Here is a 23326-nt window from a genome sequence, read left to right as displayed (position 1 = left end):
GACCAAAACTACCAATAAATGAAATTAAATGCACATCCTCAAACACCTCAATTTATTTAAAGCATTTTCTTCAATAAATTGGAAATGCCAATTGCAAATAGGCTTAATAAGAGGTGGTTATCTGTATGATTAGATTACTTAGTACCTTAAAATTAATAGTGAATGTTAATTTTGCAATTGAAAACCTGACAAAATACAGTGTGATTTTAAAATGGATAGATTAATATATTAAAGGTTACAACTGCAGTTACAGTCACCTACTTCTCTACTGCAAAACTGAATGACAAGCAAATTATATGTTTGGAGAATCAGTATGCTGGCTATTAAAACCCATAAACAGAGCAGATTGTGCTTTAATTTGCTGGTTTTGTGTACAGCAGATCCATGATTAAATAAGGTCACAGCAAAAACACAGGACAACATTTCAAACACAGATTTGAACTTCAAAACACTTTAGGTTTGACAAGTACTGAAACCGCTGATTTTTCTCCAAGTCTCTATTGGAAGCTCTTGAGTTCTGACTGAGGCAAAGATTGCAGCCCTCTGAGGAAAAACTCCAGTTGCTGGGAATAAGGTCTTCAGACCTGTGAATCCCAAGACTCTTTAATGAAACTCAGTCTCTCTGTATGTGGTGGGGGAGAATTATCACACTCCTCATGGGAAAACCAGAAGCTCATGGAAGATGGCTAGCCAGCACAGAACTCTTTCATATCAAATGTTTTAATTCCTCTTCAGAGAGGAAAATATAAAACACAGTAGCGTAGCATTTAGGGATTTTATGTTATTTTTAGAACAATTTCTTTACTCCTTTTTGGTCCTCACCACTAGGTTTGCCTAGCAGTGAGGAAGAGATGGAAAATTTTAACAAATTGTTCAAGTAACTGGAAAAATTGGTAGTTTAAAACTGTCATGATTTTTGTTCCTCCTAGTCATTTCTAGGTAGTAAATCATAATCCTTTTATTTAACTCTATTAACTCTTCTAAAACTAACAGAAATGCAAGAGCAGTACATTGCTTTTTTTGTTCTCCTCCACAAATAAAATCTGCAATCTGTCTTCATATTACCTGTGTATTTTGTATACATAATACATTTAAAAAATATATATAATAACAGAGCCTTAAATAGATAGTAGGTATTTTCAATGCATGCATTCAGATATCTGAATTAGCATTATGTAAATAAATACTAATCATGTTAAAGCAGAGGTTGGGAAGAAGTTTGCAAAGGTGAATTATCTCTATATTTACATTTAAACTACAAATACAACTGCATAGCAGGGTACACAAGATAACAAATATGCTAATGTCAAAAGCAAGAAAAATTCAAATAAGTATTTCTCAGAGGCCTCTCATGCATATAACCATTTCAGAGAGAGGTTTTGTTGGGTCCCCAATATCTTCTCCAATATTTTACCCACGTACTTTCCCACTGAGAAGTCCACAGTCCCAAATGGACTCTGCATTTTAGTGTTGGAGAGATCAAAGCAAAACATTTACCTGGTCCCTGCCCCTGCCACCAGAAGAAAAAGACAACCAGTCTTCTTGTCTAAAAATTTTGGACAAAATGTTTTGGATATGATAAGAAACGTTGTCAGCAAAACACGTCCTGATGATGTAACTTGAAAAGATAAGGATAACAGTATTTGTCCTCACTAACTTCTAGTCACAGTCCTACACAAGGAGTTTTGCCAATAGCTACTGACACATGCATATAGAGCTCTAAAATTATGGCCCATTATCCTACAATAATTTTACAGAGATCGACTATTAAAACCAGAGTTCTGAAGTTACAGAACTAATTATTACAATAAGTGTTCTAGTATATAGCTCCATTTTTTGAGCAGACCACTTTTGAGCAGACCACAGTTCCAGTAGTGATAGAACTAAGGCTTAGAATTATTTTTAATAAATTAAATGCTTAGAATTTCCAGACTATATACTTCTTACATTAATATGCATTATTTGAACAGGAAATATATACAGTTTAAAAGCATTAAAATGGAAACAAACCTTATTTTACCACCTACATTTCTTAGCATCATGTATTAGCTACTTGGCCTCTTTCACTAACACTGGAGAAAAGGAAGGTACATGTAAGCAATCCAGAGTCAAGGGTTCCAAAAGGGATTTACTTATGAACACAGCAGATTAGAATGGATAAAGCAGGAAGGCTTTTGTAAAGGCAGTGGAAAGGTTCTAATCAACAGCAAAACAAATTTATGCTTAGATGCGAGTTATGCATACCCCTAGCAACAGTCCAGATAAAGAGCATAAACCAGGTCAGTGTGTCTGAGTAAGGAAACAGAGTGTGTAGGAAAAGTGTAACTGAATGACATAAAACATCAAGAAAGACAGGCAGAGTAGAAAGGTTATGGAATGAAACTAAAATTGCAAGGAGAAAAAAACAGCTAAGAGAAGGTAGAAAATGAAAAGAAGATTGAAAGAGAGGATAAGATAGGTAATATGATTTTCTTGAGGTACATAAAGAACAAGAGGTCAGAAAGGAGAGAGGAGGTTTTCTAGCTGCAGAGAGGAAATTATTGGGGGGAAAAATTTTAAAAATAATTGCTATATATTGCTAAGGACCCACATTTACAAGATGAAATTAAGGGTTTTTGCAGGATTTAGAATTTTGAGATTCTGAATTTTGATGAAATATCTAAATAAAACAGACTTTCTTTATTGGGAGGAACAAGAGATACAGAGATTTGATTGACCAAACTCCAAATACCTCTATTTTTTTCAGCTTGTTACTAATGGACTAGTAAAAGCTTAAAGTAGTATTGCAAAATAACAAGGCCATGCCTTCAAGGTTTTGACTTGAGCCACAGGAGAGGTGCTCTGCTTCAAATTAACACACTGCAACACTTTTACATTCTTAGCAAAGGATCAAGAAGCTCAGAACTTGTGCACGTTTTCCAGAAAAACAAACCTTAACAAAACCATTAGAAATATATAACTAATAAGAGATGAAACATCACTCTCCTTGGCATAAAGACAAGCTTAACAGTTTCTACTTAATATATGGTTAACTGGAAAAATGCCCCCAAAAGGCATTCAGGAAAAGACTTAAGAAAAAAAAAGATTTCCTAACCAAGTGTTTGACTTGTACCAACCAAAAAAAAAAAAAAGCTGTTTCCGTCTTTACTCCAAACTTCTAATCTGCACCTTTGCATACATGAGCATAATCAGGCACATCTGTGGACACAGAAGACAAAATGTGACAACCTGTACAGAACTGGGATACACAAAGTCTCCCCTAGTCTTTCCCTCCCCTGTGTTCAGACCCAACATGCTCTTGCTGGAGAGGCACCACACACCAGCAGGCTCTGTGACCTTGCTGTCAGTCCCTCACTGCATAAGGCTGGGGACAAGAACAGGTATGTGCAGGTGCAGCATAAGTTCTGGGGAAAGGCAAAGTGTCTTCCTAGGTATTTACACTGCACCCAGAACAGTGAGCATTCAGCAAGGTATTTTGAGAGTTGCTTTAATACAAATAGACAAGGGAAAAATACCAAACTGATCATACTAAGGAGTGAAGTCTCATAGTGACATTTAAATGCCTTAAAATGCAATCAATATGTAATAGCAAAAGTAGTTTCACAGACTACTAACATAATATAACAAAAATGTTATTAGTCTCCTCTTGTTTCACTGAATACACCATTATTCTTTCCAGGAATGGTGTTCTATTAGAAAATAATAGCAACAGAAAACAATCAAAAAAACAAAACAACCATAAAACCAAATTTTGCAGCGTTTGTTATTGTCTCAGTAACTTTCAATTTTTCTTTATCTCTTACTGCTGTGCTTTTCCACCTCCCGCTCTTCAATGAGAAAATACTAATTTTGCCCAGTGTTTGGAGTCTGGGTTATTTTTAACACAGAAACCCAAGCCCACTACCTTGTCTTGACAGTTATAGGTTATAAACAAACCTTTCCTGATTTTTCTCTTTAATGAAATTTCCCTCTGTTCCTGCTACAAACGACATGACAGTGCTGTTGAACAGCAGGAATTTTTTGCAAGCATTTAGGTCTAAGAACAAAGCATATGCCCTGAAACAAAACTGTTGACTTTGGTATGCTTCCCACATAAATGATATGAGGATGCTAGTGGCTTCTGAAATGAATCACAGAACCCTGCTGATATCTCATAACACTAAGATCTACAGTATGTATTGAATAGACTATTTACAGTAAAAATGAACAAGATATGGTAAATTAAAGAGTTTATATAAAATAGATATCTTGTTCCCCCAAGACAAAATGGGAGAATATACATAAAAATAACATGAATTTTAACTTCATTTCCTGTCAGGTTTTCTTTTTATCCCATAAACCAACCTTGAGAGTAAAAGAGATATTTCCAGTAGCTGGAAATCCTATTTATATCCCAGCTATACAAGCAATTATTTGAATCTGTGACTCTTTGTAAAATGCATATGCTCAAATTCTTGATTTATGTACACAGTTATGGTGACTATCTGGGTTTTGACCTTGGTAAGCAATCAATGCCAAAAAGTTCCCCATGAAGCAGGAGTCTGCCCATACAGATCTCATCAAAGCATCTAGAATTCTGCTTCTGTTTGGTTTGTTCTGTTGTTGCATTTCTGCTTCCAGGTTCGACGAAATATCTGTTAATGCTTAATCTTGCCATTTAATAATCTCAAATGAAAAAATAAATAAATTATTAGTTCTCTTTTAACAAACAATATATTTTCTGGAATTTATGGCATCCTAAAAAAAAATGCCTTCTATGTCTGAATGTGTTTGTCACAGAAGAACAGGAGGCAACCATTTTTTCGCTAATCCATCACTCTAAGTTTTTAGATAGAAAATGGGATATTTCTTGGTTGACAGATTCATTTACTTCACCCTTTCCCCATACTCTCTCTATATATACATGGAACACAAGCTACACAAGCTACAAAGGGCTTTTTTTCATTGCCAGGATTTTCAGCCATACATCAATGCATTTAATTTACAGCCCATTTATATAAACATATGCTTTTCCTTTTAATTTATAGTTTTTTGCTACAGTAATACTTTGAGTATCTGCAAAAATACATTCAAGTACTTAAATTTTTTCTCACAAAGCACTCCTGACCAAGCTAGTTTTCCTCATCATTGTGAAGCATTTTCATTTCTTTCTTCATATTAAACAAAGTAAATAGAGTCCATTAGAACTGCAGCATCACCCTGAATGTTTGGGTCAGTCACAGAAAGAGCAGTCTTATGTAACCTAAACTGAAGCAATTCACACTAAAGATTTAGATGCTGTTGACTGGTCTGAATTCTTTAGCCTGTTCTCAGCCTACATGTTATCCAACATACAGAGACAATAATTACAGAGAAAACTCTTAACTTGTTTTTCAGTAACTTAACATAAGTGTTCTAAATATCTCAGTCTGTCACTCCCAGTTGCCAGGTATCCTTTTGCAGAAATGTGAGTGGTCATTATTTAAAAAAAAAAAAAAAAAAAGCTGAAAGTTGATTTGACACCTCTGCTTGTTAAGTATTTTCTAAAACAAATAAAGCTCTTTACTTAAAAAAATAATTGAAACTAACTCTTCATTAACAGTTCAAATTGCCTTGGTAAATTTGGTCAGAGCTCTCGCTGAATAGTTTTATCAAGCATCTTCATTTAATGTTTGCAAAGGATCACTTTCTGATTATTTCTCTCTCACATTGACACATGGGAAGCAGTTATGAAAAAACCCATCAAGAATAGTAACATCCTTTAAAATCTTGAAAGCTCTCCCATGGACTGGTTGGCACTTTGCCACCGATGCTTAAGAGATTACAGAACTGGATTTTATTAATGTAGGGTTTACTTGCAGTGATAAGTGATGGGAAATGAATTTATACAACATCAGGTTTCATCCTGTACCCAAGGAATCCCAAGCAAAAGTCTCATGCATCAGCTGTAAAAAGTTAATGGGATATTGTTCCCATTTCTTCTAAGCCTACCTAACTTTGAGTAAAGAACAAAACATAGTTCTTGACCTTAGCAGTTTTTGTCATCTTGGTCGCGGTGATCAATACATGAAACTATTCCTGCTTTTACATTCATTAAAGCATCTTGCCTAGGAATATATTATCTAAGTAAATGTCAGGTTTTGAAAATGAGATTAATGTTTTTAATCAACAGATTACCCCAATAACTACTGGTTTTCAGCCAGTCTTCACTGGCTCTCTATTTGAACCTTTGTTTCCTAATTCATTAGTCTTTCACCAACACTTAGCACAACTAGACTTCCAACTTCATTGGAACCCTTTGGAGTTCTGTTATTGCTTGATATTTTTCTACCTAGTGGAAGGTGTCCCTGCCTATGCAGGGGCATTGGAATTAGATGATATTTAAGATCCCTTCCAACTCATACCCTATGATTACAGTCCTTTTTAGAAGTACATTATTTTAATGATTTTTTTTGGGGGGGGGGTTGTTTTTGTTTGTTTGTTTGTTTTTCTAAAAGATGCAACTGTATAGTCACTAATATTTCTGTTCTGCTGAAATGAGAAAAGACTATGGATCTGAAGTCAACACAGAGTTGTTTAGATTATTGGCAATTTGCAGATGGTGTGTAACTCACTGATTTGGACTAGAAAATCCATCTTAAGTCTCCCCACCAAGTTCCTTCATCTATTTTTACAGATCTGCACTTTTCAATACTAAAAAAAAAAATTGTCATTGTCTGAAATTTCCCATTCCAATCTTGAGAGAAAACCAAAAACATTATTTCTGAGAGCATGTTTGTACAACGGAACACCTTTTGGTCTCACTAAACAGGGGCTCTAGGCTACCTGCTTATCTCACCAATACAGAAACAACTAAATATTAAGCCCCTATTCTGCTTAAGCCCCATCTTCAGAGCATCATTTAGTAGTTCCTAGCAACCGGCTGAAGAAAGTCCCAAAATAAAACCATTCAATGTAAATCCACTGTTTTTCTCCGATTCAGAGAATTCCTATCAGATCTCTTTAGAAGAAAAAGGGAATTACTGCACACTTTTCTAAAACAGTCTGTCTTTGTTGGGCAGAATAACAACCTCATACCCTCTTGCTCTTCTTCATAAACAACTTTCACTTAAAACTGAAAATGAGTGACATTCTCTGACCTTTAAGAAGGCACCCTGCCAAGTTAGAGGGACAAACACATCAGAAGTATCTACCTTTTTCCACTGGCAAACATGATTTCTTTAACATAGTTCCATACGTATTAGGAAAAAAAAGAATTTACTAATGGCTAATTTCAATAAAAATCAGTGCTCATGCACAGCAGTAGCTGGAATGATTCCAATATAATTCGCTTTTTATCCTTGTCCTACCACTGATTATGTATTTGATAGTATGATGGCTTGCACAGAACTTGTATTTTTTCATGGAGGTATATTCTTCCCTTCCTTACCCTTTGAACTTTTTCTTTCAGGACATCAACACTAGGAGGAGGGAACTCAAAGAAAAACAGAAAATAAATACATTTTTGAGGAAATTTAAAGGTCTTTGAGGTAATTCATCATTCAGTGTATCAAGGAAATCAGGGAGAAAATCCTGCTGCCTTCCTGACACCATGATACATCTTTATTGGAAAATAATGGGCTGGATTCAAAGACAAGACTAATCAAGTTGAAGGTTCTCCTCTAGAACTTCTCAACTACATTTTGCACAACAGGATGCCAGTAAGCATGCTGAGCAGAGTGCTATATAACAGGTTAGAAAGCACTACAGCCTATTAGGATATACATTCACACTGCTCTGGATAATCTACTACACTGCATTATTTGTATATAATTTTCATTGCTTCAAAAAGGCTCCCCTAGGGAAACGGTTTTGTCTTAATTTCAATGTATATTTTGCCAGATCAGACAGGAGGGCCATTTGTGGTATGATGCATTAGGTTGAAAAGACTACTCTGATTTTCCAGCAAAAAAATATTCAAGGTTTATACTGAACACATCAAGGTGGAAAGCCACCGATAAACTAAGAAACAGCTGGTAAATGAGGATGAGGATCAGAGTTAAAAAGAGAAACTGCAATGTTTTTCTCTTAAGAAGGACATCAGGAAATACCATAAATCCTATGCAAGTGGTTAACATTCATTTCACTGTAAACCCGGAAGAGAGATCAATATTTAAGTGTTGAAAACCAACATATGGTAAATTTTAGCAGCACTGTTTGAGCAAGTATGACTAGTCATTTAACTGGCAAACTCTTCCAGAGGAGGAGACAAACACATTGAGAGTACAAGTATGTATTACTACACAGCAGAAAACAAAACAAAGAGGTCAGGGACAGCAGTCCCAACTATCACCAGAGCCTGTCCCCATGCAGGCCAGAGTACCCCAAACTCCTTGCTGCATGAGGATACAGAGCTCAGCCCCCCATGCTCTGCCACAGGTGGCAACATGCAAATATGCTAATCCTTTCGAATTTTGAATTCTGCTGCTCATCTACATCCAAGTGGCCAGACACAGCTTTTAAAGAGCTAGATAGAAAATATGAATTGATAGACCTTCTATTTATACTGGGCATTTCAGGATATTGTGGTACAGTTATTTTACAGATTTTGGAGATAATTTGGTAGAATTTCAATGGGGAGAAACAGAGCATTTATTGACAAGGAAAAGAATCTTCAGTGAAATCTTTGTAGGAGACACACACCTGACAGAGATGTATCTGCTAACATTTTCATATAACAGAATCTTGTTTATCTGTATTAAAAGATACCCATTACTTAAAATGGAGTTGAATAGTATATTCCACTGTCAGCTTGACAATAAAAAAAGTACTTTAGTGGCAACTTCCCAAAAAGATCTCCTTTTGTCCAAACATAATTTGGAATTCAAAAATCAGACACATACACATTGTTCAGACAGAATTTATGCTAAAGATAAATGACAGAAATTACATGCAGAAAGCAGAGTAGTGTTTTGATTGCATGTAAGAATAAACACATTTACCATTTCCAAAGGACAAACGGTTCTTCTAGAAATTTTATAGGACAGAAGCTGCAATAACTGTAGCCCTTTCAAAAGCAAATACACATTCAAATTATCAACATAGAGATAGAGATCCTGTTGCTATGAGCACTCACCTCATAATTGGCAATTGCTTCTCTGTCAAGGGTTCGGGTCACAGAAACTTCCCCGCTGATCTCATTGATTCTAAAAACTCCTTTTGGGTCTTGATCTACTCCCTTACCAGAGAGTCGAAACTTTGCTCCCTCTGTCCCTTCCCTGCTGATAACCTGCATGGCAGAAAACAACAAGTTACAGGTCATTTTACAAAAACTTTTAAAATCATTCTAAGATCACATATGTAGCTTCGATCATTTACCTAATGTTGAGCTATATGCCCTGCATATAATACAGAACTGAAAATATGGTTCATGGCAATATCTAACTATAAAATATCTAACTATATCATATCTAACTATAAAATATGGTTCATTGCAATACTCATATCTAACTATCTATTTCACTACTTAAAGTTTCTATTATTCCATTGTTACTCTATTCACTGTATGTCTAGAATTTGACATTTTATTTAACACTATTTTTTTCTGTTAAATTCATAAAACAACTAGAAACTTTAAAAAAAATTAAATAGTCACTCCATTGGCACGAAGCATGCTTATTTCATAACTCTTACAATAACAGTTATCACACATTATTTTCTGATTAGTAGAAAACCATTGTGAATTCCTTGCAAAAATGGTTCAGGTTGTTGGGTTTTTTCCCATCTACTCTCCTTCCTTCCCAGGATTTTAAATCAAACGAAAAAACTTCTCATGAAAATATCTGGGTTTGCTACCCAGAACTCTCTTTAGTCACACAGTTGGAACTCCTCCACTTTCGAAATGTGTATATGCATTTATACACAAAGGTGTGTACTGAAATTCCTTGTTATTATCACTACCTTATTTCCACATAAGACAAAAATCCCTAAAAATCCAATTTCAAGGTTGTCTCACATAAGTAACAGTAGCATATGTAAACTTTCAGAGCTACACAATGTTTGTTATTAGCTACATGCTTTGCAATTTTGTATTTGTGCCCCAGAATCTAGAAGGATTATAAATTAATCTTGCCCTTCAGGGTTGACAAGTTTGCCAAACCATCTTTTCCCTCTGCCTTTTTATGTGTGTTGTTTTGTTGTTTTTTTGTTTGTTTGTTTGTTTTTCTAGCAAATTTTTATTGTAAATATTTGGACAGAAGCATTAAGTCAAATATTTATATGCTGCTCTGAATTACAGCTCAGGAAGAGGAAGGGGAAAAGTAGCCTTAGAAATCTGGACCTGCTCCCATTAGGAGATAATAAATACTCAGGGCGTTTAATAATGTCCCTGAGGAAAATAAATACTTGTTGCCCTATTGCTGTGAGTTCAGCAGTGCTGGTTTGCAGATTACTGGGCAGTGAGATTTTGACTAAACTCCATAATCATTATTCCTTTATTTTAACTGCAAAAAAAAAAAATTGCCACTAGTTATGAAATAAGAAATCAGCCTCTTCAGAGATAAACTTTCAATTCTCAAACCCTTGGGGGAAGGGAGAAATTTCAAAGTAAAAACTTGTTTTACCCTTTTTCTACTTCTCCTTCCAAACAACACACACTAATGGATGAAGTTTTCTTCTATTGTATTTTTAACAGCCATGGAAAAACAGAGGCAGACAACACTGCAGGTGACTAAAGGGCAAAATAACTTTGTACCTTTAGGTTCTGTAATGAAACTGAAACTTAGTGGTTCCTATGGAAAAGTTTCTTGCTTTTCATTTTCTGGTTGTTTTGTTGTTTGTTGTTTTGAGGTTTTTTTACATTAAATTTATGTGGCTTTAACATAAAGTTATGTTTACAATTTTGCAATGTCATGATCATTGCTTACTTTTGTAGGGAAAAGATGAAGTGCTCATCATCTGCCTGATTTCTGAGACTCATTACAAGACAAGCACACCTTCCCATCTAATACAAGAACAGTGGTTTCAAAGTCCTGAAGTCAGCCACAGGCCAGCACAACAATTTAATTCAGAGATCTCTATACAACAGCTGTTTCTACCACAGACATCAGACATTACCTGTTTGTGACAAATTTAAGATTGCACCAATGGTAACAAGCCACAGAACAAAAGTAAAACAAATCATGGGCTGTGCAGCAGAGTTTAAAAATGCAGATAATGACACATAGATCTTTTTCCTCACTAAATAGGAAGGCAGGAGTATGATGATAACAATAGTAATAAGGGTAGCTGCAGAACTGACTAGAGGGAAGATTTTCTCTCAACTCCAAATCTGGCAAAGATCTTAACCTTGAGTTTGATGGCAAGAGATTCCAATGTGATACCTAAAAGATTTGTACTCCTTGGAGCTATAACACATCCCATATCTCATCCCCACTTTAGCTGCAAGCCATTCTTCAGAATATAATATCTAGGACCAAAGTTACCAGACAGCAGAGTTTTTTTCTAAATGCCTGGATGTGCTTTTTTAAAGCTTCAGGAAACAGTCACATTCATGGTGCAAGTTTGTGCAGACGCTTCTCTCTGTTTACCCATCTATGCATCTGTCTATTGCACAGTGACTTATGCTTGATACAGAAATAAGAAGCCCACGTTACAGATGCTCCGTGTGTTACCGCATCATCTCTTCAAGAGCAATGGTAGCACAAAAGGTGATTTTCAGAAGTAGGATTCTCTGAGATGGTTAATTAGCCACAAGAGGGAGCCACATACTCCCAGGATGTAAGGAAGAACATTACCATCTCCTAATTAAGATGCTTATATAATGGCTGCATAGTTCAAAGAAAGTGCATTTCCCAGTACCCACTAGGCTCAATAGAATGAAAAGTTTAATAAAAATCAGGCTTAATTTGCCATATGTTTTGGGTGCTTCAACAAGAGCAAGGAAGAACAGGAGGATTGTCTGACATCTCCTCTGGCAAGACTGGTATTCTGAATACTGTCATAAACACAGCACTGTTCACATGAAAATTTCCTAGCTTACAATATATTTGGGCAACAATGCTTTCCCAATTTACTGGCTGAGAAAAAAACAAGGTCAGATAATTTCTACTGGTATGTTTACCTTGGGATGTCATTTTTATGTTTCTAAACTACATAAATTACTTTCCCACAGTTACTACTATCTGAAGCCCAGAAAGAATCACTTATTTCTATAATTTGTTTATGGCTTTAGGAACTTCAGTGCAGGTTCTAATATTTAAAATATCTGCATCATACAACAGTGGCTATGTGTTGCATATAAAGACTCCTCATTCTTAGGAAATGGTACAGCTAACTAAGCATTACTCCAAGCAGCCACCCACTGAGAATATCTACGGGCAGGCACACACACTTGAACTGGCCTCCCAGTTTCTACCTATTTCATTTTCCGTTGTTCTGATCTCACATTTCAGAGAGACCTTGGCCTTGCAAGGGCAGAAGGCATGGACAGAATAGATGTCAGTTGAGCATCCCACAATAATATCAGCTCTTGAAGGTTATTTCCTCACACAAGACACAAACAACCTGATCTACTGAGAGGTCTCCCTCCCCATGCAGGGCAATTGCAACCAGATGACCAGTAAGGTCCCTTCCAACTCAAACCATTCTATGATTCCATGACAGTATTAGGATGAAAACTTAAACATTACTCACTTCCCCACACTGAAAACACTTTCCTATGTCAAGGATACATCAGAGAATAAATGTATGGAAAACTGTAGTGCATCCATGCAAGCCTTGCCAGGACCACATATCTAGCACCCAAGACAAACCAGTTTGTGTTGTCATGTTTTGAGGGTTTTTATTCCAAAAAGGCAGAGAGACAATTCTACTCAACTGAAAGACACAGAAAACCAGAATATTACTGAGCTGACAGGATCTGCTTTTTGCTGAACCATGGCCAAAACGTACTTACCAAGTGCTATTTTTCAGCTGACATTATGTATCCCTTCCAGCTAAATTCATCCCAGCAATGTGATCTCCTTGGTGTTACGGGTTTATCGCGAAAGTATATCAGAGTGGTCTCAACAGAAGAAAAGAAAGAGAAGTACAAAAAAGCACACTACCCCACTACCCCCAGAGAAAGATATCACAATTTTGCAAGCCCAGCTAATCTGTCCTTCACAGTACCATCCTAGTTTACCAATTTCATTCTTTAAGAATTGTTTTCCTCAATCACTTCCATAATTTCTTGACACCATCTGAATTAGAGATGCACCGAATTAGTTTCACTTTTTAATTAGAAAACAAATCCCACCCTCAGACAGGAATATTTGATTCAAAGCTAAGTACTTTTTGTTTCAGAATGTTACACTGTCCCTCATGTGTTTTTTATTTTTTGGAGGGTTGTTTGTTTCTGGTGTTTCCTCCCTCCCAGGAAGCAAATTTAGAATATTTAGAAGTGAATTGTTTTTTCCCTTTAATCACCATGTTCCAGAAGAGCAAAACAATGGTTTAGGCACATTGTTTAGCTATCATATAAATATTGAAACAGGCACTTCCTGTCCTACCATACTGAAAATCACTCTTTAGAGTCAGAGGCTCCATCTGCTCTGTACTGACTCAAATAATCTTTCAACCAAAACAAATGCAAAATATTCCTATATTTTTTCAAAAGCACTAACCAACAGAAACTGCTTCATTACTATCAACTGAATATCAAAAAACTATGATTGGAAACCAGTTTACATAACTTGCTGAGTTTAAGAATTTATTAAATTGCTACAATAACTAGTTAACCATGGGAACCAAATTCTGCTCTCAAAACATGAATTAACTTAAAATAGACAAGGATGAACAATATTTGCAAAATTCATGACAAAAAAAACTTCAGCAATTAAAAATGTTTCTGCAATGAACTAATGTAGGTAATACAATAGTCCTACATTTCAAAACATTTCCCCATCAGTTTTCAATTTCCAGTCTCCAAATAAGGCAAGATTTTCAAAGTTGTACCAAACTGCTGGATCATGTGCTTTCACTGCAGAACTCCAACCAGCCAGTCAACCACTCACCCACATTGTTGTATTTGTGTTTGTGCTGGAACAGCAATCCAGAGCCACAAGCACAAGATGAAGAAGGAGATGTGACTAGCAACAGGAATGTACAACACAGACTTGACCTCCTATGACAGCCAAGGTAAAAAGAACACAAAGCCAAGGTGAGGTGTTTGGTTTCGGGGGGAACCAAAGCTGGGAAAAGCTACATTTAGTAAAGCAGACATTGCTTCTGTGTCATCAATTGGTAACATTTTGCCTGTTGCTCTTGCAGTCACAATGATAGTGCACAGCTGTATATTTCATGGAGAAAGAAAATGGATGTAGACAACAGACTTGATTTAACTCAGTAAAGAAAGCCACAGTTCACTTATTTTAAACTTTAAAAATTTATTTTCTATGTCAGACCCCCAAGATTCAGTTTCAACTGGGCGAAACACATGACTGGAGAGTGTTTGAATCTTGTGCCTTAACACACATTAATCTACGATCGCACCAAATCTAGTGATTTCAGCAATACAAATAGCTAACAGTGAGCATTTGCTCAGAGATCGAAGTAATGAACACATCAAGATGTGCACTATCTTTTGTAGCAGGTAATCTGTCAGCTTCCTTTTACTCCTAATTTACAAAGAGCAAGAAGATTCATTACAAATAATTTTGGCTTCCCCTTTTCCTAAGTAACAGTCAATTTCAGATACGTATCTACAAACTCGGGATGCAGTACACAGCAATTTCCTTCCACTGACAGCACTGAATTTATAAACATAGTTTTTTGTAACTTCAAAGGAAAATAACCTAGAAGTGTTATTTGTCACAGAAGACCTGGATATTTCACTGGCTGATCTGGCCTTTAACAACTGTATTATAATTGCTGCTTAAGTAACTAACTTGCAACAAACTCTGTTAGTTGAAGGAACTTGAGGACATTGTCTTTTGAGTGACAGCCAGATGGTGTAGCTCAAAAGCTATGGTTAGTTGTTAGGAAAATGACTGACAGCATTAAATGAGGAACTCAAAAGATGCCTCTTAAAAGAAGAAAAAATAAATACATTTGGATTTATAGAGGTGCTTTATTGCAAATTTATCACTGATCTGACAAGTCAGAAATGCAGAGACAACATCACAACATTTAATAGTTTCTAATTGCAGCAACTCAGGACACAGGCCAGAATACACAGACTATTACATTACCACACCTGTAGCTGCATCTGTAAGAAGTGGGTGAAAAGCATAGAACAGAGCCCATTTACTGTACATTTTTCCAGGTACTTCACAGTACTGTCTATTCTAAATAAAAGCAAAGTCTTAGTTTAATACTGAAGGCTTTGCAGCATCCAAGAAAGCATAAGGCTCTCTGATCTAGTAACAGACTGGAAGCAAGACAGCAGCATCTCAGCTGCACTGTGCCCAGGATAAAATGATTTACTGATAAGGTCTAGAGAAGTCTGCCCTGGGTTGTCTGGGGAATATAAAAAAACTAGTGGCTTCCTCTCCCTGCAGCTACAATTACTGCCCATGAGACTTAGCTACAAAAGTTATCTTTAGATCCACGCATGCAGCAAAGAAAGAAATCAAGATCTGGATTAAGTGGGAACTTCCAGCTGGGTAGAGTAATTGGAATTGCAGAATAAGACATTGAAGTTGCAGCAGCCAATTTGAGGAAGCAAATGGTAAAGTGAGAAAAACTGAGCTGGTAAGAATGATTTACCTAAAAAACACTCTGGAAAATTAGGACTCTCTAATTTGAAGAAATTTATTGGAAGATTGTGTCTAATTTTATTTTTGTTTTAACTAGCAACATGCTGAGTCTTGACTTTTGAAAATATTTTGCACTTACAAGGAACCTAGAGCAATAAGTATTCTATTGACAGCTTTTCAAAATTTTAAGTGAAAATATTAAGAAAGAAATATCAAGATGAAAGGCATTTTTAAAAATTTGGTTCCTTTACATTAAGACAATGTAATACTTCTGGATACTTTAACAACCTGCTTAGCATCCAATTCCCATTTGTAGCAAACAACCCACAGATCTAATTATAGATTTTCCTCAGTCACTAGTTCCCTAGGAAACAAATCCATGGCTCATGTCTTGTGCATGGAAGGTCATAGTAGGAAGATAAATATTTTTCTGTGTGTAGCAACTTATCTAGAGGTCACAGGTCTGCATCTCAGCAGACTTTGGTGCTTCTGTCAGAGACAGATGACAGTTATGTTTGATGGCTATCTTGGATATTTAAAACTTTAAACATTTTAATCTGTTGAAGCACTTTATACTTCTATTAGTAACAATGCTCTATGATGCCTCATTCTGTAAATAAAGGATTTTAATTTTTCTTACCTAAACTCATTTCAGTTTTTAACAATGGATCCACCTCACCAGATCAACTGTTTTACTTACATGCATGTAACTGCAATAGCCTTAGAAAAAAAGGTATAAAGTATTATTAATCTACTGGTGATTTATTTCTAATTGATCACTGAAAAAAAAAAAACAAACAACAAACAAAAAAACAGATAAAATGTAATTTGTGGGAAATTCAGATACATGTGAATACATATCTTGAATGGAGTGAATTAGAATTAATTCGAGGGTGGAGGAGGAAAGGTTTGTCCTCATTTGTAACATAAAACCACTGTTCAACTCTATCCTAGCCCATCTACTCTGACAGCTTAAAAGGTGTGCAATTAGGCACCAAGCATACTGCACTTAGTATAATATTCTGCCTGACTTAAGAACAAATACAAGATTTAAGCTAAGTCAGAGTGTCTTTAACCTGTGGGAAGCCAGAAGGAGGCAGACATTGTCAGTACACCTCAAGCAATGTGCAGCAACTCATGGCAAATGCTCTCCAGCCCTACCCCAGATCTGGCTCCTTTGTCTCCACGGAAAGGCAGCCATCCAGTTCCAAGGCCACAAGCAATACCATAAACCTGGGCTGCCATCCTCTCTAGACCACAGTATCAGTACATAAATGGATGCAAAAATACTTGATTCTCAGATTTTTGGCTCCCTATTTTGTGCAGTTAAATTTACATTCTTTTTCCCACAATGCTTTGCTGCTTTTTTTTTTTTATATATATTCCTGCCATCTTTCAGTCAAAAAGTTGCCACTAACTCAGATTCGCTTTACCACTTTAAAAAGGTCAAGTTTTAACCTTACTGAATGCTTGACTCTTCCTAGAATGAAAACTGTAATGTAACAAAGTACAGATTCCAACCATCTTGGTAGAGTTGAGGGACAGTTATGTTAGTCTCTTCAGAAGCTTTCAGATGACTATATAATTGCAATATATATTACTTCATGGTATTTTACTGGGGAAGGATGGAATCAATCAAGATGAAATCAGCCTAAAAGAACACATGATTTCCAAAATAGTCATTGTCAAAATGCAGCACCTGAAACTTGGATTTAAACTTCTAAAAACTGGAAGGTCTGTGGACTAATAGAACGATTAAGCTTCAATAATACAGAGACACAGTTATTGTCTTCCAGGTATATTATCACTCTTACCAAGAAGTCAGAATTAGAATTATCTAATTTTTATGTTCATTCATTGTGCTACAAAGCAATACACTTACATTTTCAGTTAACAAAGACTAAGAGAAACTCTTAAACATAAAAAAAAAGAGGAAGTATATGGATCTGTAATAACTTTTAAGAAAACCCAATATCAACGAAAACCCCAACAAAACAGCTATACATTGTGAAAAGCTGACTAAAAGGAAGCCAGAAACAAAAGTCTAGCCTGGGAATCAGATACACAGAAAAACTGACTGTTCCAAACAACCTGTCCTACCACCACAAGTCTCACTAAATAACTTTCCCAAATCTTTACATATTGAAACAAAAGATAGTAGAATTGAAAAAAAAAAAAAAAATGGGGAAAAAAAATGTTTAAAAAATTATAATTCTGAAATAATGGTGAAAAGAAAGCATTATTTATAAGCCTGCACACTTTCGTATAGGTGAGTCCAATTCTCATTCAAATTCTGCAGTGCTGAAATTTATACTGCCTTGTTGAGAATTTGGAGCTATCCCTGGACACAAATCCATTAGCCAAGTAACATCTCTGAAGTCATTTTTTCAATGGTTAGAAGATAAACATTTTAACAATCAGACATAACAAGAGATTAAACCTATAAAAGTAATATCAAAATTCAAACAAAATCCCATTAACACAGTTCAAGGTTCTTTTCCCACCTCTGTCTCTTCCTTTATCTACTTCACATTGCTGCAGTACATTGTACAGTTAGTTTCAGCAAAGACTTTCAGTTGGACAATACAGGACACACTGTGACCATCCTCAACTCCAAGTTTACACTGTAAAATTTATGACTGTTTAAGTCTCCATGTATACACTGTAAAAAGTTCTTCACCAGTTTGTAGCTTTTATAAAAGTTCTCTCCAACAAAATCATAGACAATAAAATATTATTCATGTTTTACTTGCATGAAGTTGACTCTATATACCTAAATCTGGACTTGCAAAGCTATTTAATTCAATTTTGCAACACCAATTACTCAAACTTAATTTACATAGAAAATAGTCACTCTTGGTTAGAGTGATAACTCATTCAAATGTTACCATTTCCTTCCTCAAAAAACTAGATACTGAGCCATAAAATTTAATTATGCATAACATGTACATTTTCTGACTCAGCAAGCCAGACATTGTCTTCATTCCAAGTGAGGGTGTTTGTTAATCTTTTCTCCTATTGACAGAGACATTTGGTATGATTAAAGTATGATTAAACATATGCCCATGTGTACAAAAAAATGGCACCTATATATTAAGATGCAGTTTGATGTATGTGCCAGCAAACATTAATTTGCTTTCAGACATTTAGCTTTGCCCACTTCAACAACAACAACAACAAATCTACAATCTTACCATTCAGCAAAAGCTTGAGTAGTAGCTTCCTTTCCTTAAAGACTACACATGGTAACTTTGGATGTTTAAACCAACAGTTATTAGAGATGGGCTTAAACTGTAAATGCTCTGGATATTAAACATTCCAAAAGTTTAGGATGACTTCTACAGGAAGCTCTAGATTAAACTCAGTCATATATTATCTATACTCTTTGTAGCAAATAACTTTCTAAGCAGCTACCTAACAGGCATTACTGTTATCATCTGCATCACCAAAAGAAAAAAAAAAAAAAATATAAGAAAGATTCTGCTTCAAAAACATTTCTCTTGGGTCACTTATCTCTGTTTTTATCCCATATACAACTAAGCTTTTTCAATATCCTGTGAAACCCAGTCCATCAATACCCAGCTTATGTCTTTTCATAACAACATTTCATAGCATACAAGACCGGAGGAAAAAAACTGTATTCTGTATCATAATCCATTAATGTAACAGTTATATTTTCAGGATCCCATCACCAGCTACTAATAATAAAAATTTTAGTATTCAAGACCCCATATAATACAAAGAAGAGAAAACCTGTTCCTGAAGTTGAATGAAATTTATTTTTTAGAGGAATAAACTGGAGGGTAAATACATACAAAGTCCAATAAGAAACAGTTTGGTTTTGCCCACAATTTGCCCAAAGCCAAGAAAAAATCGTAGGCTGTAGAAATAGACATATTCTTTTCTTTTTAAAGTCAACTGTACATTTTATAAACTTGCTAGTTAGTATCAGCCTGTGAATTCATTAATTATCAATACATAAATCTTATTTACAGTTATTATACAATTAAAACATCCCTTTTTCCAAAAGAAAGAAACAAGCAGAACATTTCTGTGCTTTCTAATCCACTTGTGACTAAATACAATTCCCCTACCTGGAGCAGCATTATCTTTTTTAACTCTAAAAAATTAGATGATTTCCAGTTACACACAATTGCCTACCAGAACATTGTTCAATGTCAAAAATACAATCTAAAGCTAATGGTAAGATTTAAGTTTAAGCTGTTAAATCATTAAATTGTTGCTTACATAACTTTGGTGGATAGTAGCTATGCATTCTGTATTTTGCAGAACATAAATCTAGCTATTAGTGTGGGAGAAAAAAATAAATAATCAGTTTATCACTTTAGCCGAGATAGAAGAAAAAACAATTAAGACATTCAAGAAGTTTCATCTTCACACTGAATAAACCAGAGGAAAAAAAAAAAAAAAAAAAAAGAAAGAAAGAAAAAAAAAGTGCTATAATGGTGGAATTTAGAAATAAAATAGAAACATAGGTGTCTGGTACCATTTTAAACTGGCAAAATAAAATATGTAGGCAGTACCTGTGCCAGCTGCATAGTGCAGGGAGAGGATTCAGCTACATTGTGCAATTACTGTGAGTAACCACAACTGTTCTGTGCCTTGATCTTACAACTTGTTCAAAACCCAGCTACTACTGAACCTTGGCTTTACAGCTATAACATATAACATGCACTGGCTCACTGCTAATACAGAGGAGGAAAAACAATTTAATGTCATGGCTATTCACACTTCATACTAACCACTTCTTACTGATCCTAATTAACACTATTAAGTGATAACCTGCTGTCATTCATGGCCATATTTAAGTTACATAGGTGTAAATCCAAAATACCTAGTTTTCACAGACATCTCTTCAACTCAGTGTTAACATATAGCACAGTCTTTATTTTGTATATTATATACGTTCCTAATTTTACTCTAGTTACATGATTAAACTACTGAAAGAGCTAACCATGATTTCTTGTGTAACCAAATTGCTCTCTCCCTCTACTTAGTTTCAGTGAGAGAACAACTAAAACATCTAATGAAAAATAACACAAAACATATCACTTTTTATAGTGCACCTGTTTTAACCTTAGATATTGATATTATAATAACATTCATATTGTACTTTCAGACAAAAAGCACAGGGCTCATTTAGAGTACTAGTGAGTCTCATAGGAAAATAGAATTGAAATATTTGGAGATCTTCTGAATAATATGTTGAGTCATATAATGATGAAAACAGAAAAGTCCACCAATCTTCACAAAGAATTCAGCTATATACTTAAAATATTTTCTTCTCTTTTAATTTAAGGGAAATGTATGTCTGACAGTGTAGGGATAATTCATGAGGTAAAACAAAGATTTAAATTAATAAAACAATCTGAATGCCCTAGTACCAGACTATTTAATTTTTACTGAAAATTAAGGCTGCAGGCACATGATTTCAGCTATCAAGAAAAAAACAAAACAGTGAAGACTCTTCAATTACAAATCATTAATTTCAATTTCAACCGAAGAAATCAATAGGCAAGAGAACAGATATCTCATCACTTCGGGCTGCTTCTCTTGATCTATCACTTTGGCATATCTTAGAAATTTTCAACTGACAACACTATAAATCAGCCTTAAACTAAATTCACAGAGCAGTACAGCAATTGAAGCATGACATTATGTTCACAAATAAACCTTCAATTTACACAGTTGAGACTAGAGATATATTCCCATTACAACCAGAGGTGTGAAGAGGGATGTGCCATTCAATTGTACTATTGTCTTTTTATTCTTTTGAAAATTCACTCCAAAGCTAAGGAACCATAAGCATCTTACAGCACATGTCTATCACAAACTAACAAAACCATTGCTAGAGTACAATGGTATTTAGTGGATGTCCAACTTCTCATGTATACTTAAACTCTGTTACCTATCACAGAACTATATTGTATTGAAATCTAGATATTACATTCTTCTCACTCCTAACACATGACACCTCCTTGCCTCTCACTTCCTTAAGTAAAAGAAAACATATTTAGTAAATAAATATTAGAAAATCTAGTTGCTAAATTTAGTTCCTCTCCAGTGCCTTTTAGAGGGAGAAGTGGAACTGGAGCTGTACACCACCCAGCTAAAAAGCCCAGTTTCAAAGAAGCCTCTCCTCCAGGGACAACTTCTGTATGGCTAACACATCAGGGCAACTTTACCTGAAAACACTGAATATGACAGACCAGCATCATAGGTGTGAATAGGAGGAAGGAAATAAATTACAAAATACCTTTAAAAAACAAAGACAGCACTTTTCTCCAAAGAAGTCACACTTAAGAAAAGGGGCTTCTTTCTGAGCAGGTCTAGGAACTACATAATATTCAGGATTATCCAGAACTTCCTTGGAAGCATTTGGGGACCTACTCAGGGAGTTGTGTTCAGTGCAAGAAGTAGTGGCTCCTATTGACCACTGTATTTTTCTACCTATTTCAATAATCAGACATCATATTTTCTTTTACATTGGAGGAGAGCTGGAGGTGCCCAAGTGCTCATAAATGTCAGAAGAAATAACTGTTTAACTCTTCTTTCTAACTGTGGATTACACACTGTCATTCTGAAGGAAATGAGGCACCTAAATTGCCCTGCAAATGTGGGCCTTGGTAACTGAAATCTCACTGATTTAAAAATAGCTATTTGTTTCTAACATTGCCTACATGCTTTTGAAATGCAGAATTAATCTATAAATAATATAGCAATATTTGAATACAAGTGATGAGTCAGGCATTCCTCAACCTTTCTCTTTGCTTTCCATATAGGCTTGCTTGATATAAATTGTATTTAAAAGAATAAAAGCTTAAACATGAGATGGTTTGTGGGAATACAGAACTGCAAAGGAAGAAAAAGAAAATATATCTTTTTGCAGTAGTTTTATCTTTGCAAAGAGCAGTACAAATAATATGTAATTCAAAGAGGAACCATGCACAGCAAATTACACAAGGGTGGGCTGTAGTGATGACCAATGTCATCCCGTGCCAACATCAGAGGTCAAACCATCAGACGTAACAGGAAGTATATCCTCTACTTATCAAACTCAGTCTTTCAGTACTGTTACATCCTGCTGCAATAATATAATATTTTCATTACTTGTCATTCTCTTGAATAATTTTGGATGATCTCCAAATTCTGTCACCTCACTGTCTCCTTTTTCAGGCATATTTTAGTGCATTAGACATCACAAATCACTGTATAGATCCTTGAAAATATCTGGAAAACCTCCCCTAAGAAAATCTGTTTCTACAGTGATGTTTAAAACTTTTTTCAACGAAAAGAAGGCATTCCCTCTTAGCAGAGAAATCCAAATATGGTTTATTGATCAGATATATCTACACTTTTGGCCCCTCCATAGATCTTCATATCTTTGAGATATGACTTGCCTTCAAAAGAGCCATATGGACTATTTGCTTCATGATCATCCAAAAGTTTCTCTATTCCAGTGACTGTTACAGCTTGACTTTGGCTGATACACTTAGTGTGGGAGTGGGATTCAGCAGGCTGTGGTTCCTAAAGCATTTCAAGGCTTCCTACGGTCCTTTTTAAAAAGGGGGGGGGGGGGGGGGGGGGAGAGGGTGCTGTCACCATACACT

At 35.4% G+C, this 23326-nt stretch overlaps 1 protein-coding gene across 1 annotated transcript in view; it reads right to left on the bottom strand.

Annotated features, from left to right (window-relative positions):
• CDH13 (cadherin 13) overlaps positions 1-23326 on the bottom strand; it is a 417908-nt gene that overhangs the window by 204909 nt on the left and 189673 nt on the right. The window contains exon 5 of the mRNA XM_010006203.1: positions 9095-9247. Within this exon, the coding sequence (XP_010004505.1) occupies positions 9095-9247 (153 nt within the window). The remainder of the gene's footprint in view (positions 1-9094; positions 9248-23326) is intronic.

This window comes from Chaetura pelagica, unplaced genomic scaffold (assembly GCF_000747805.2).
Source record: "Chaetura pelagica isolate M959 unplaced genomic scaffold, ChaPel_1.0 scaffold139, whole genome shotgun sequence".
NCBI lineage: Eukaryota > Metazoa > Chordata > Aves > Apodiformes > Apodidae > Chaetura > Chaetura pelagica.
The sequence above is the reverse complement of the archived record's forward strand: the minus strand, read 5'-3'. Positions and strand labels throughout refer to the sequence as shown.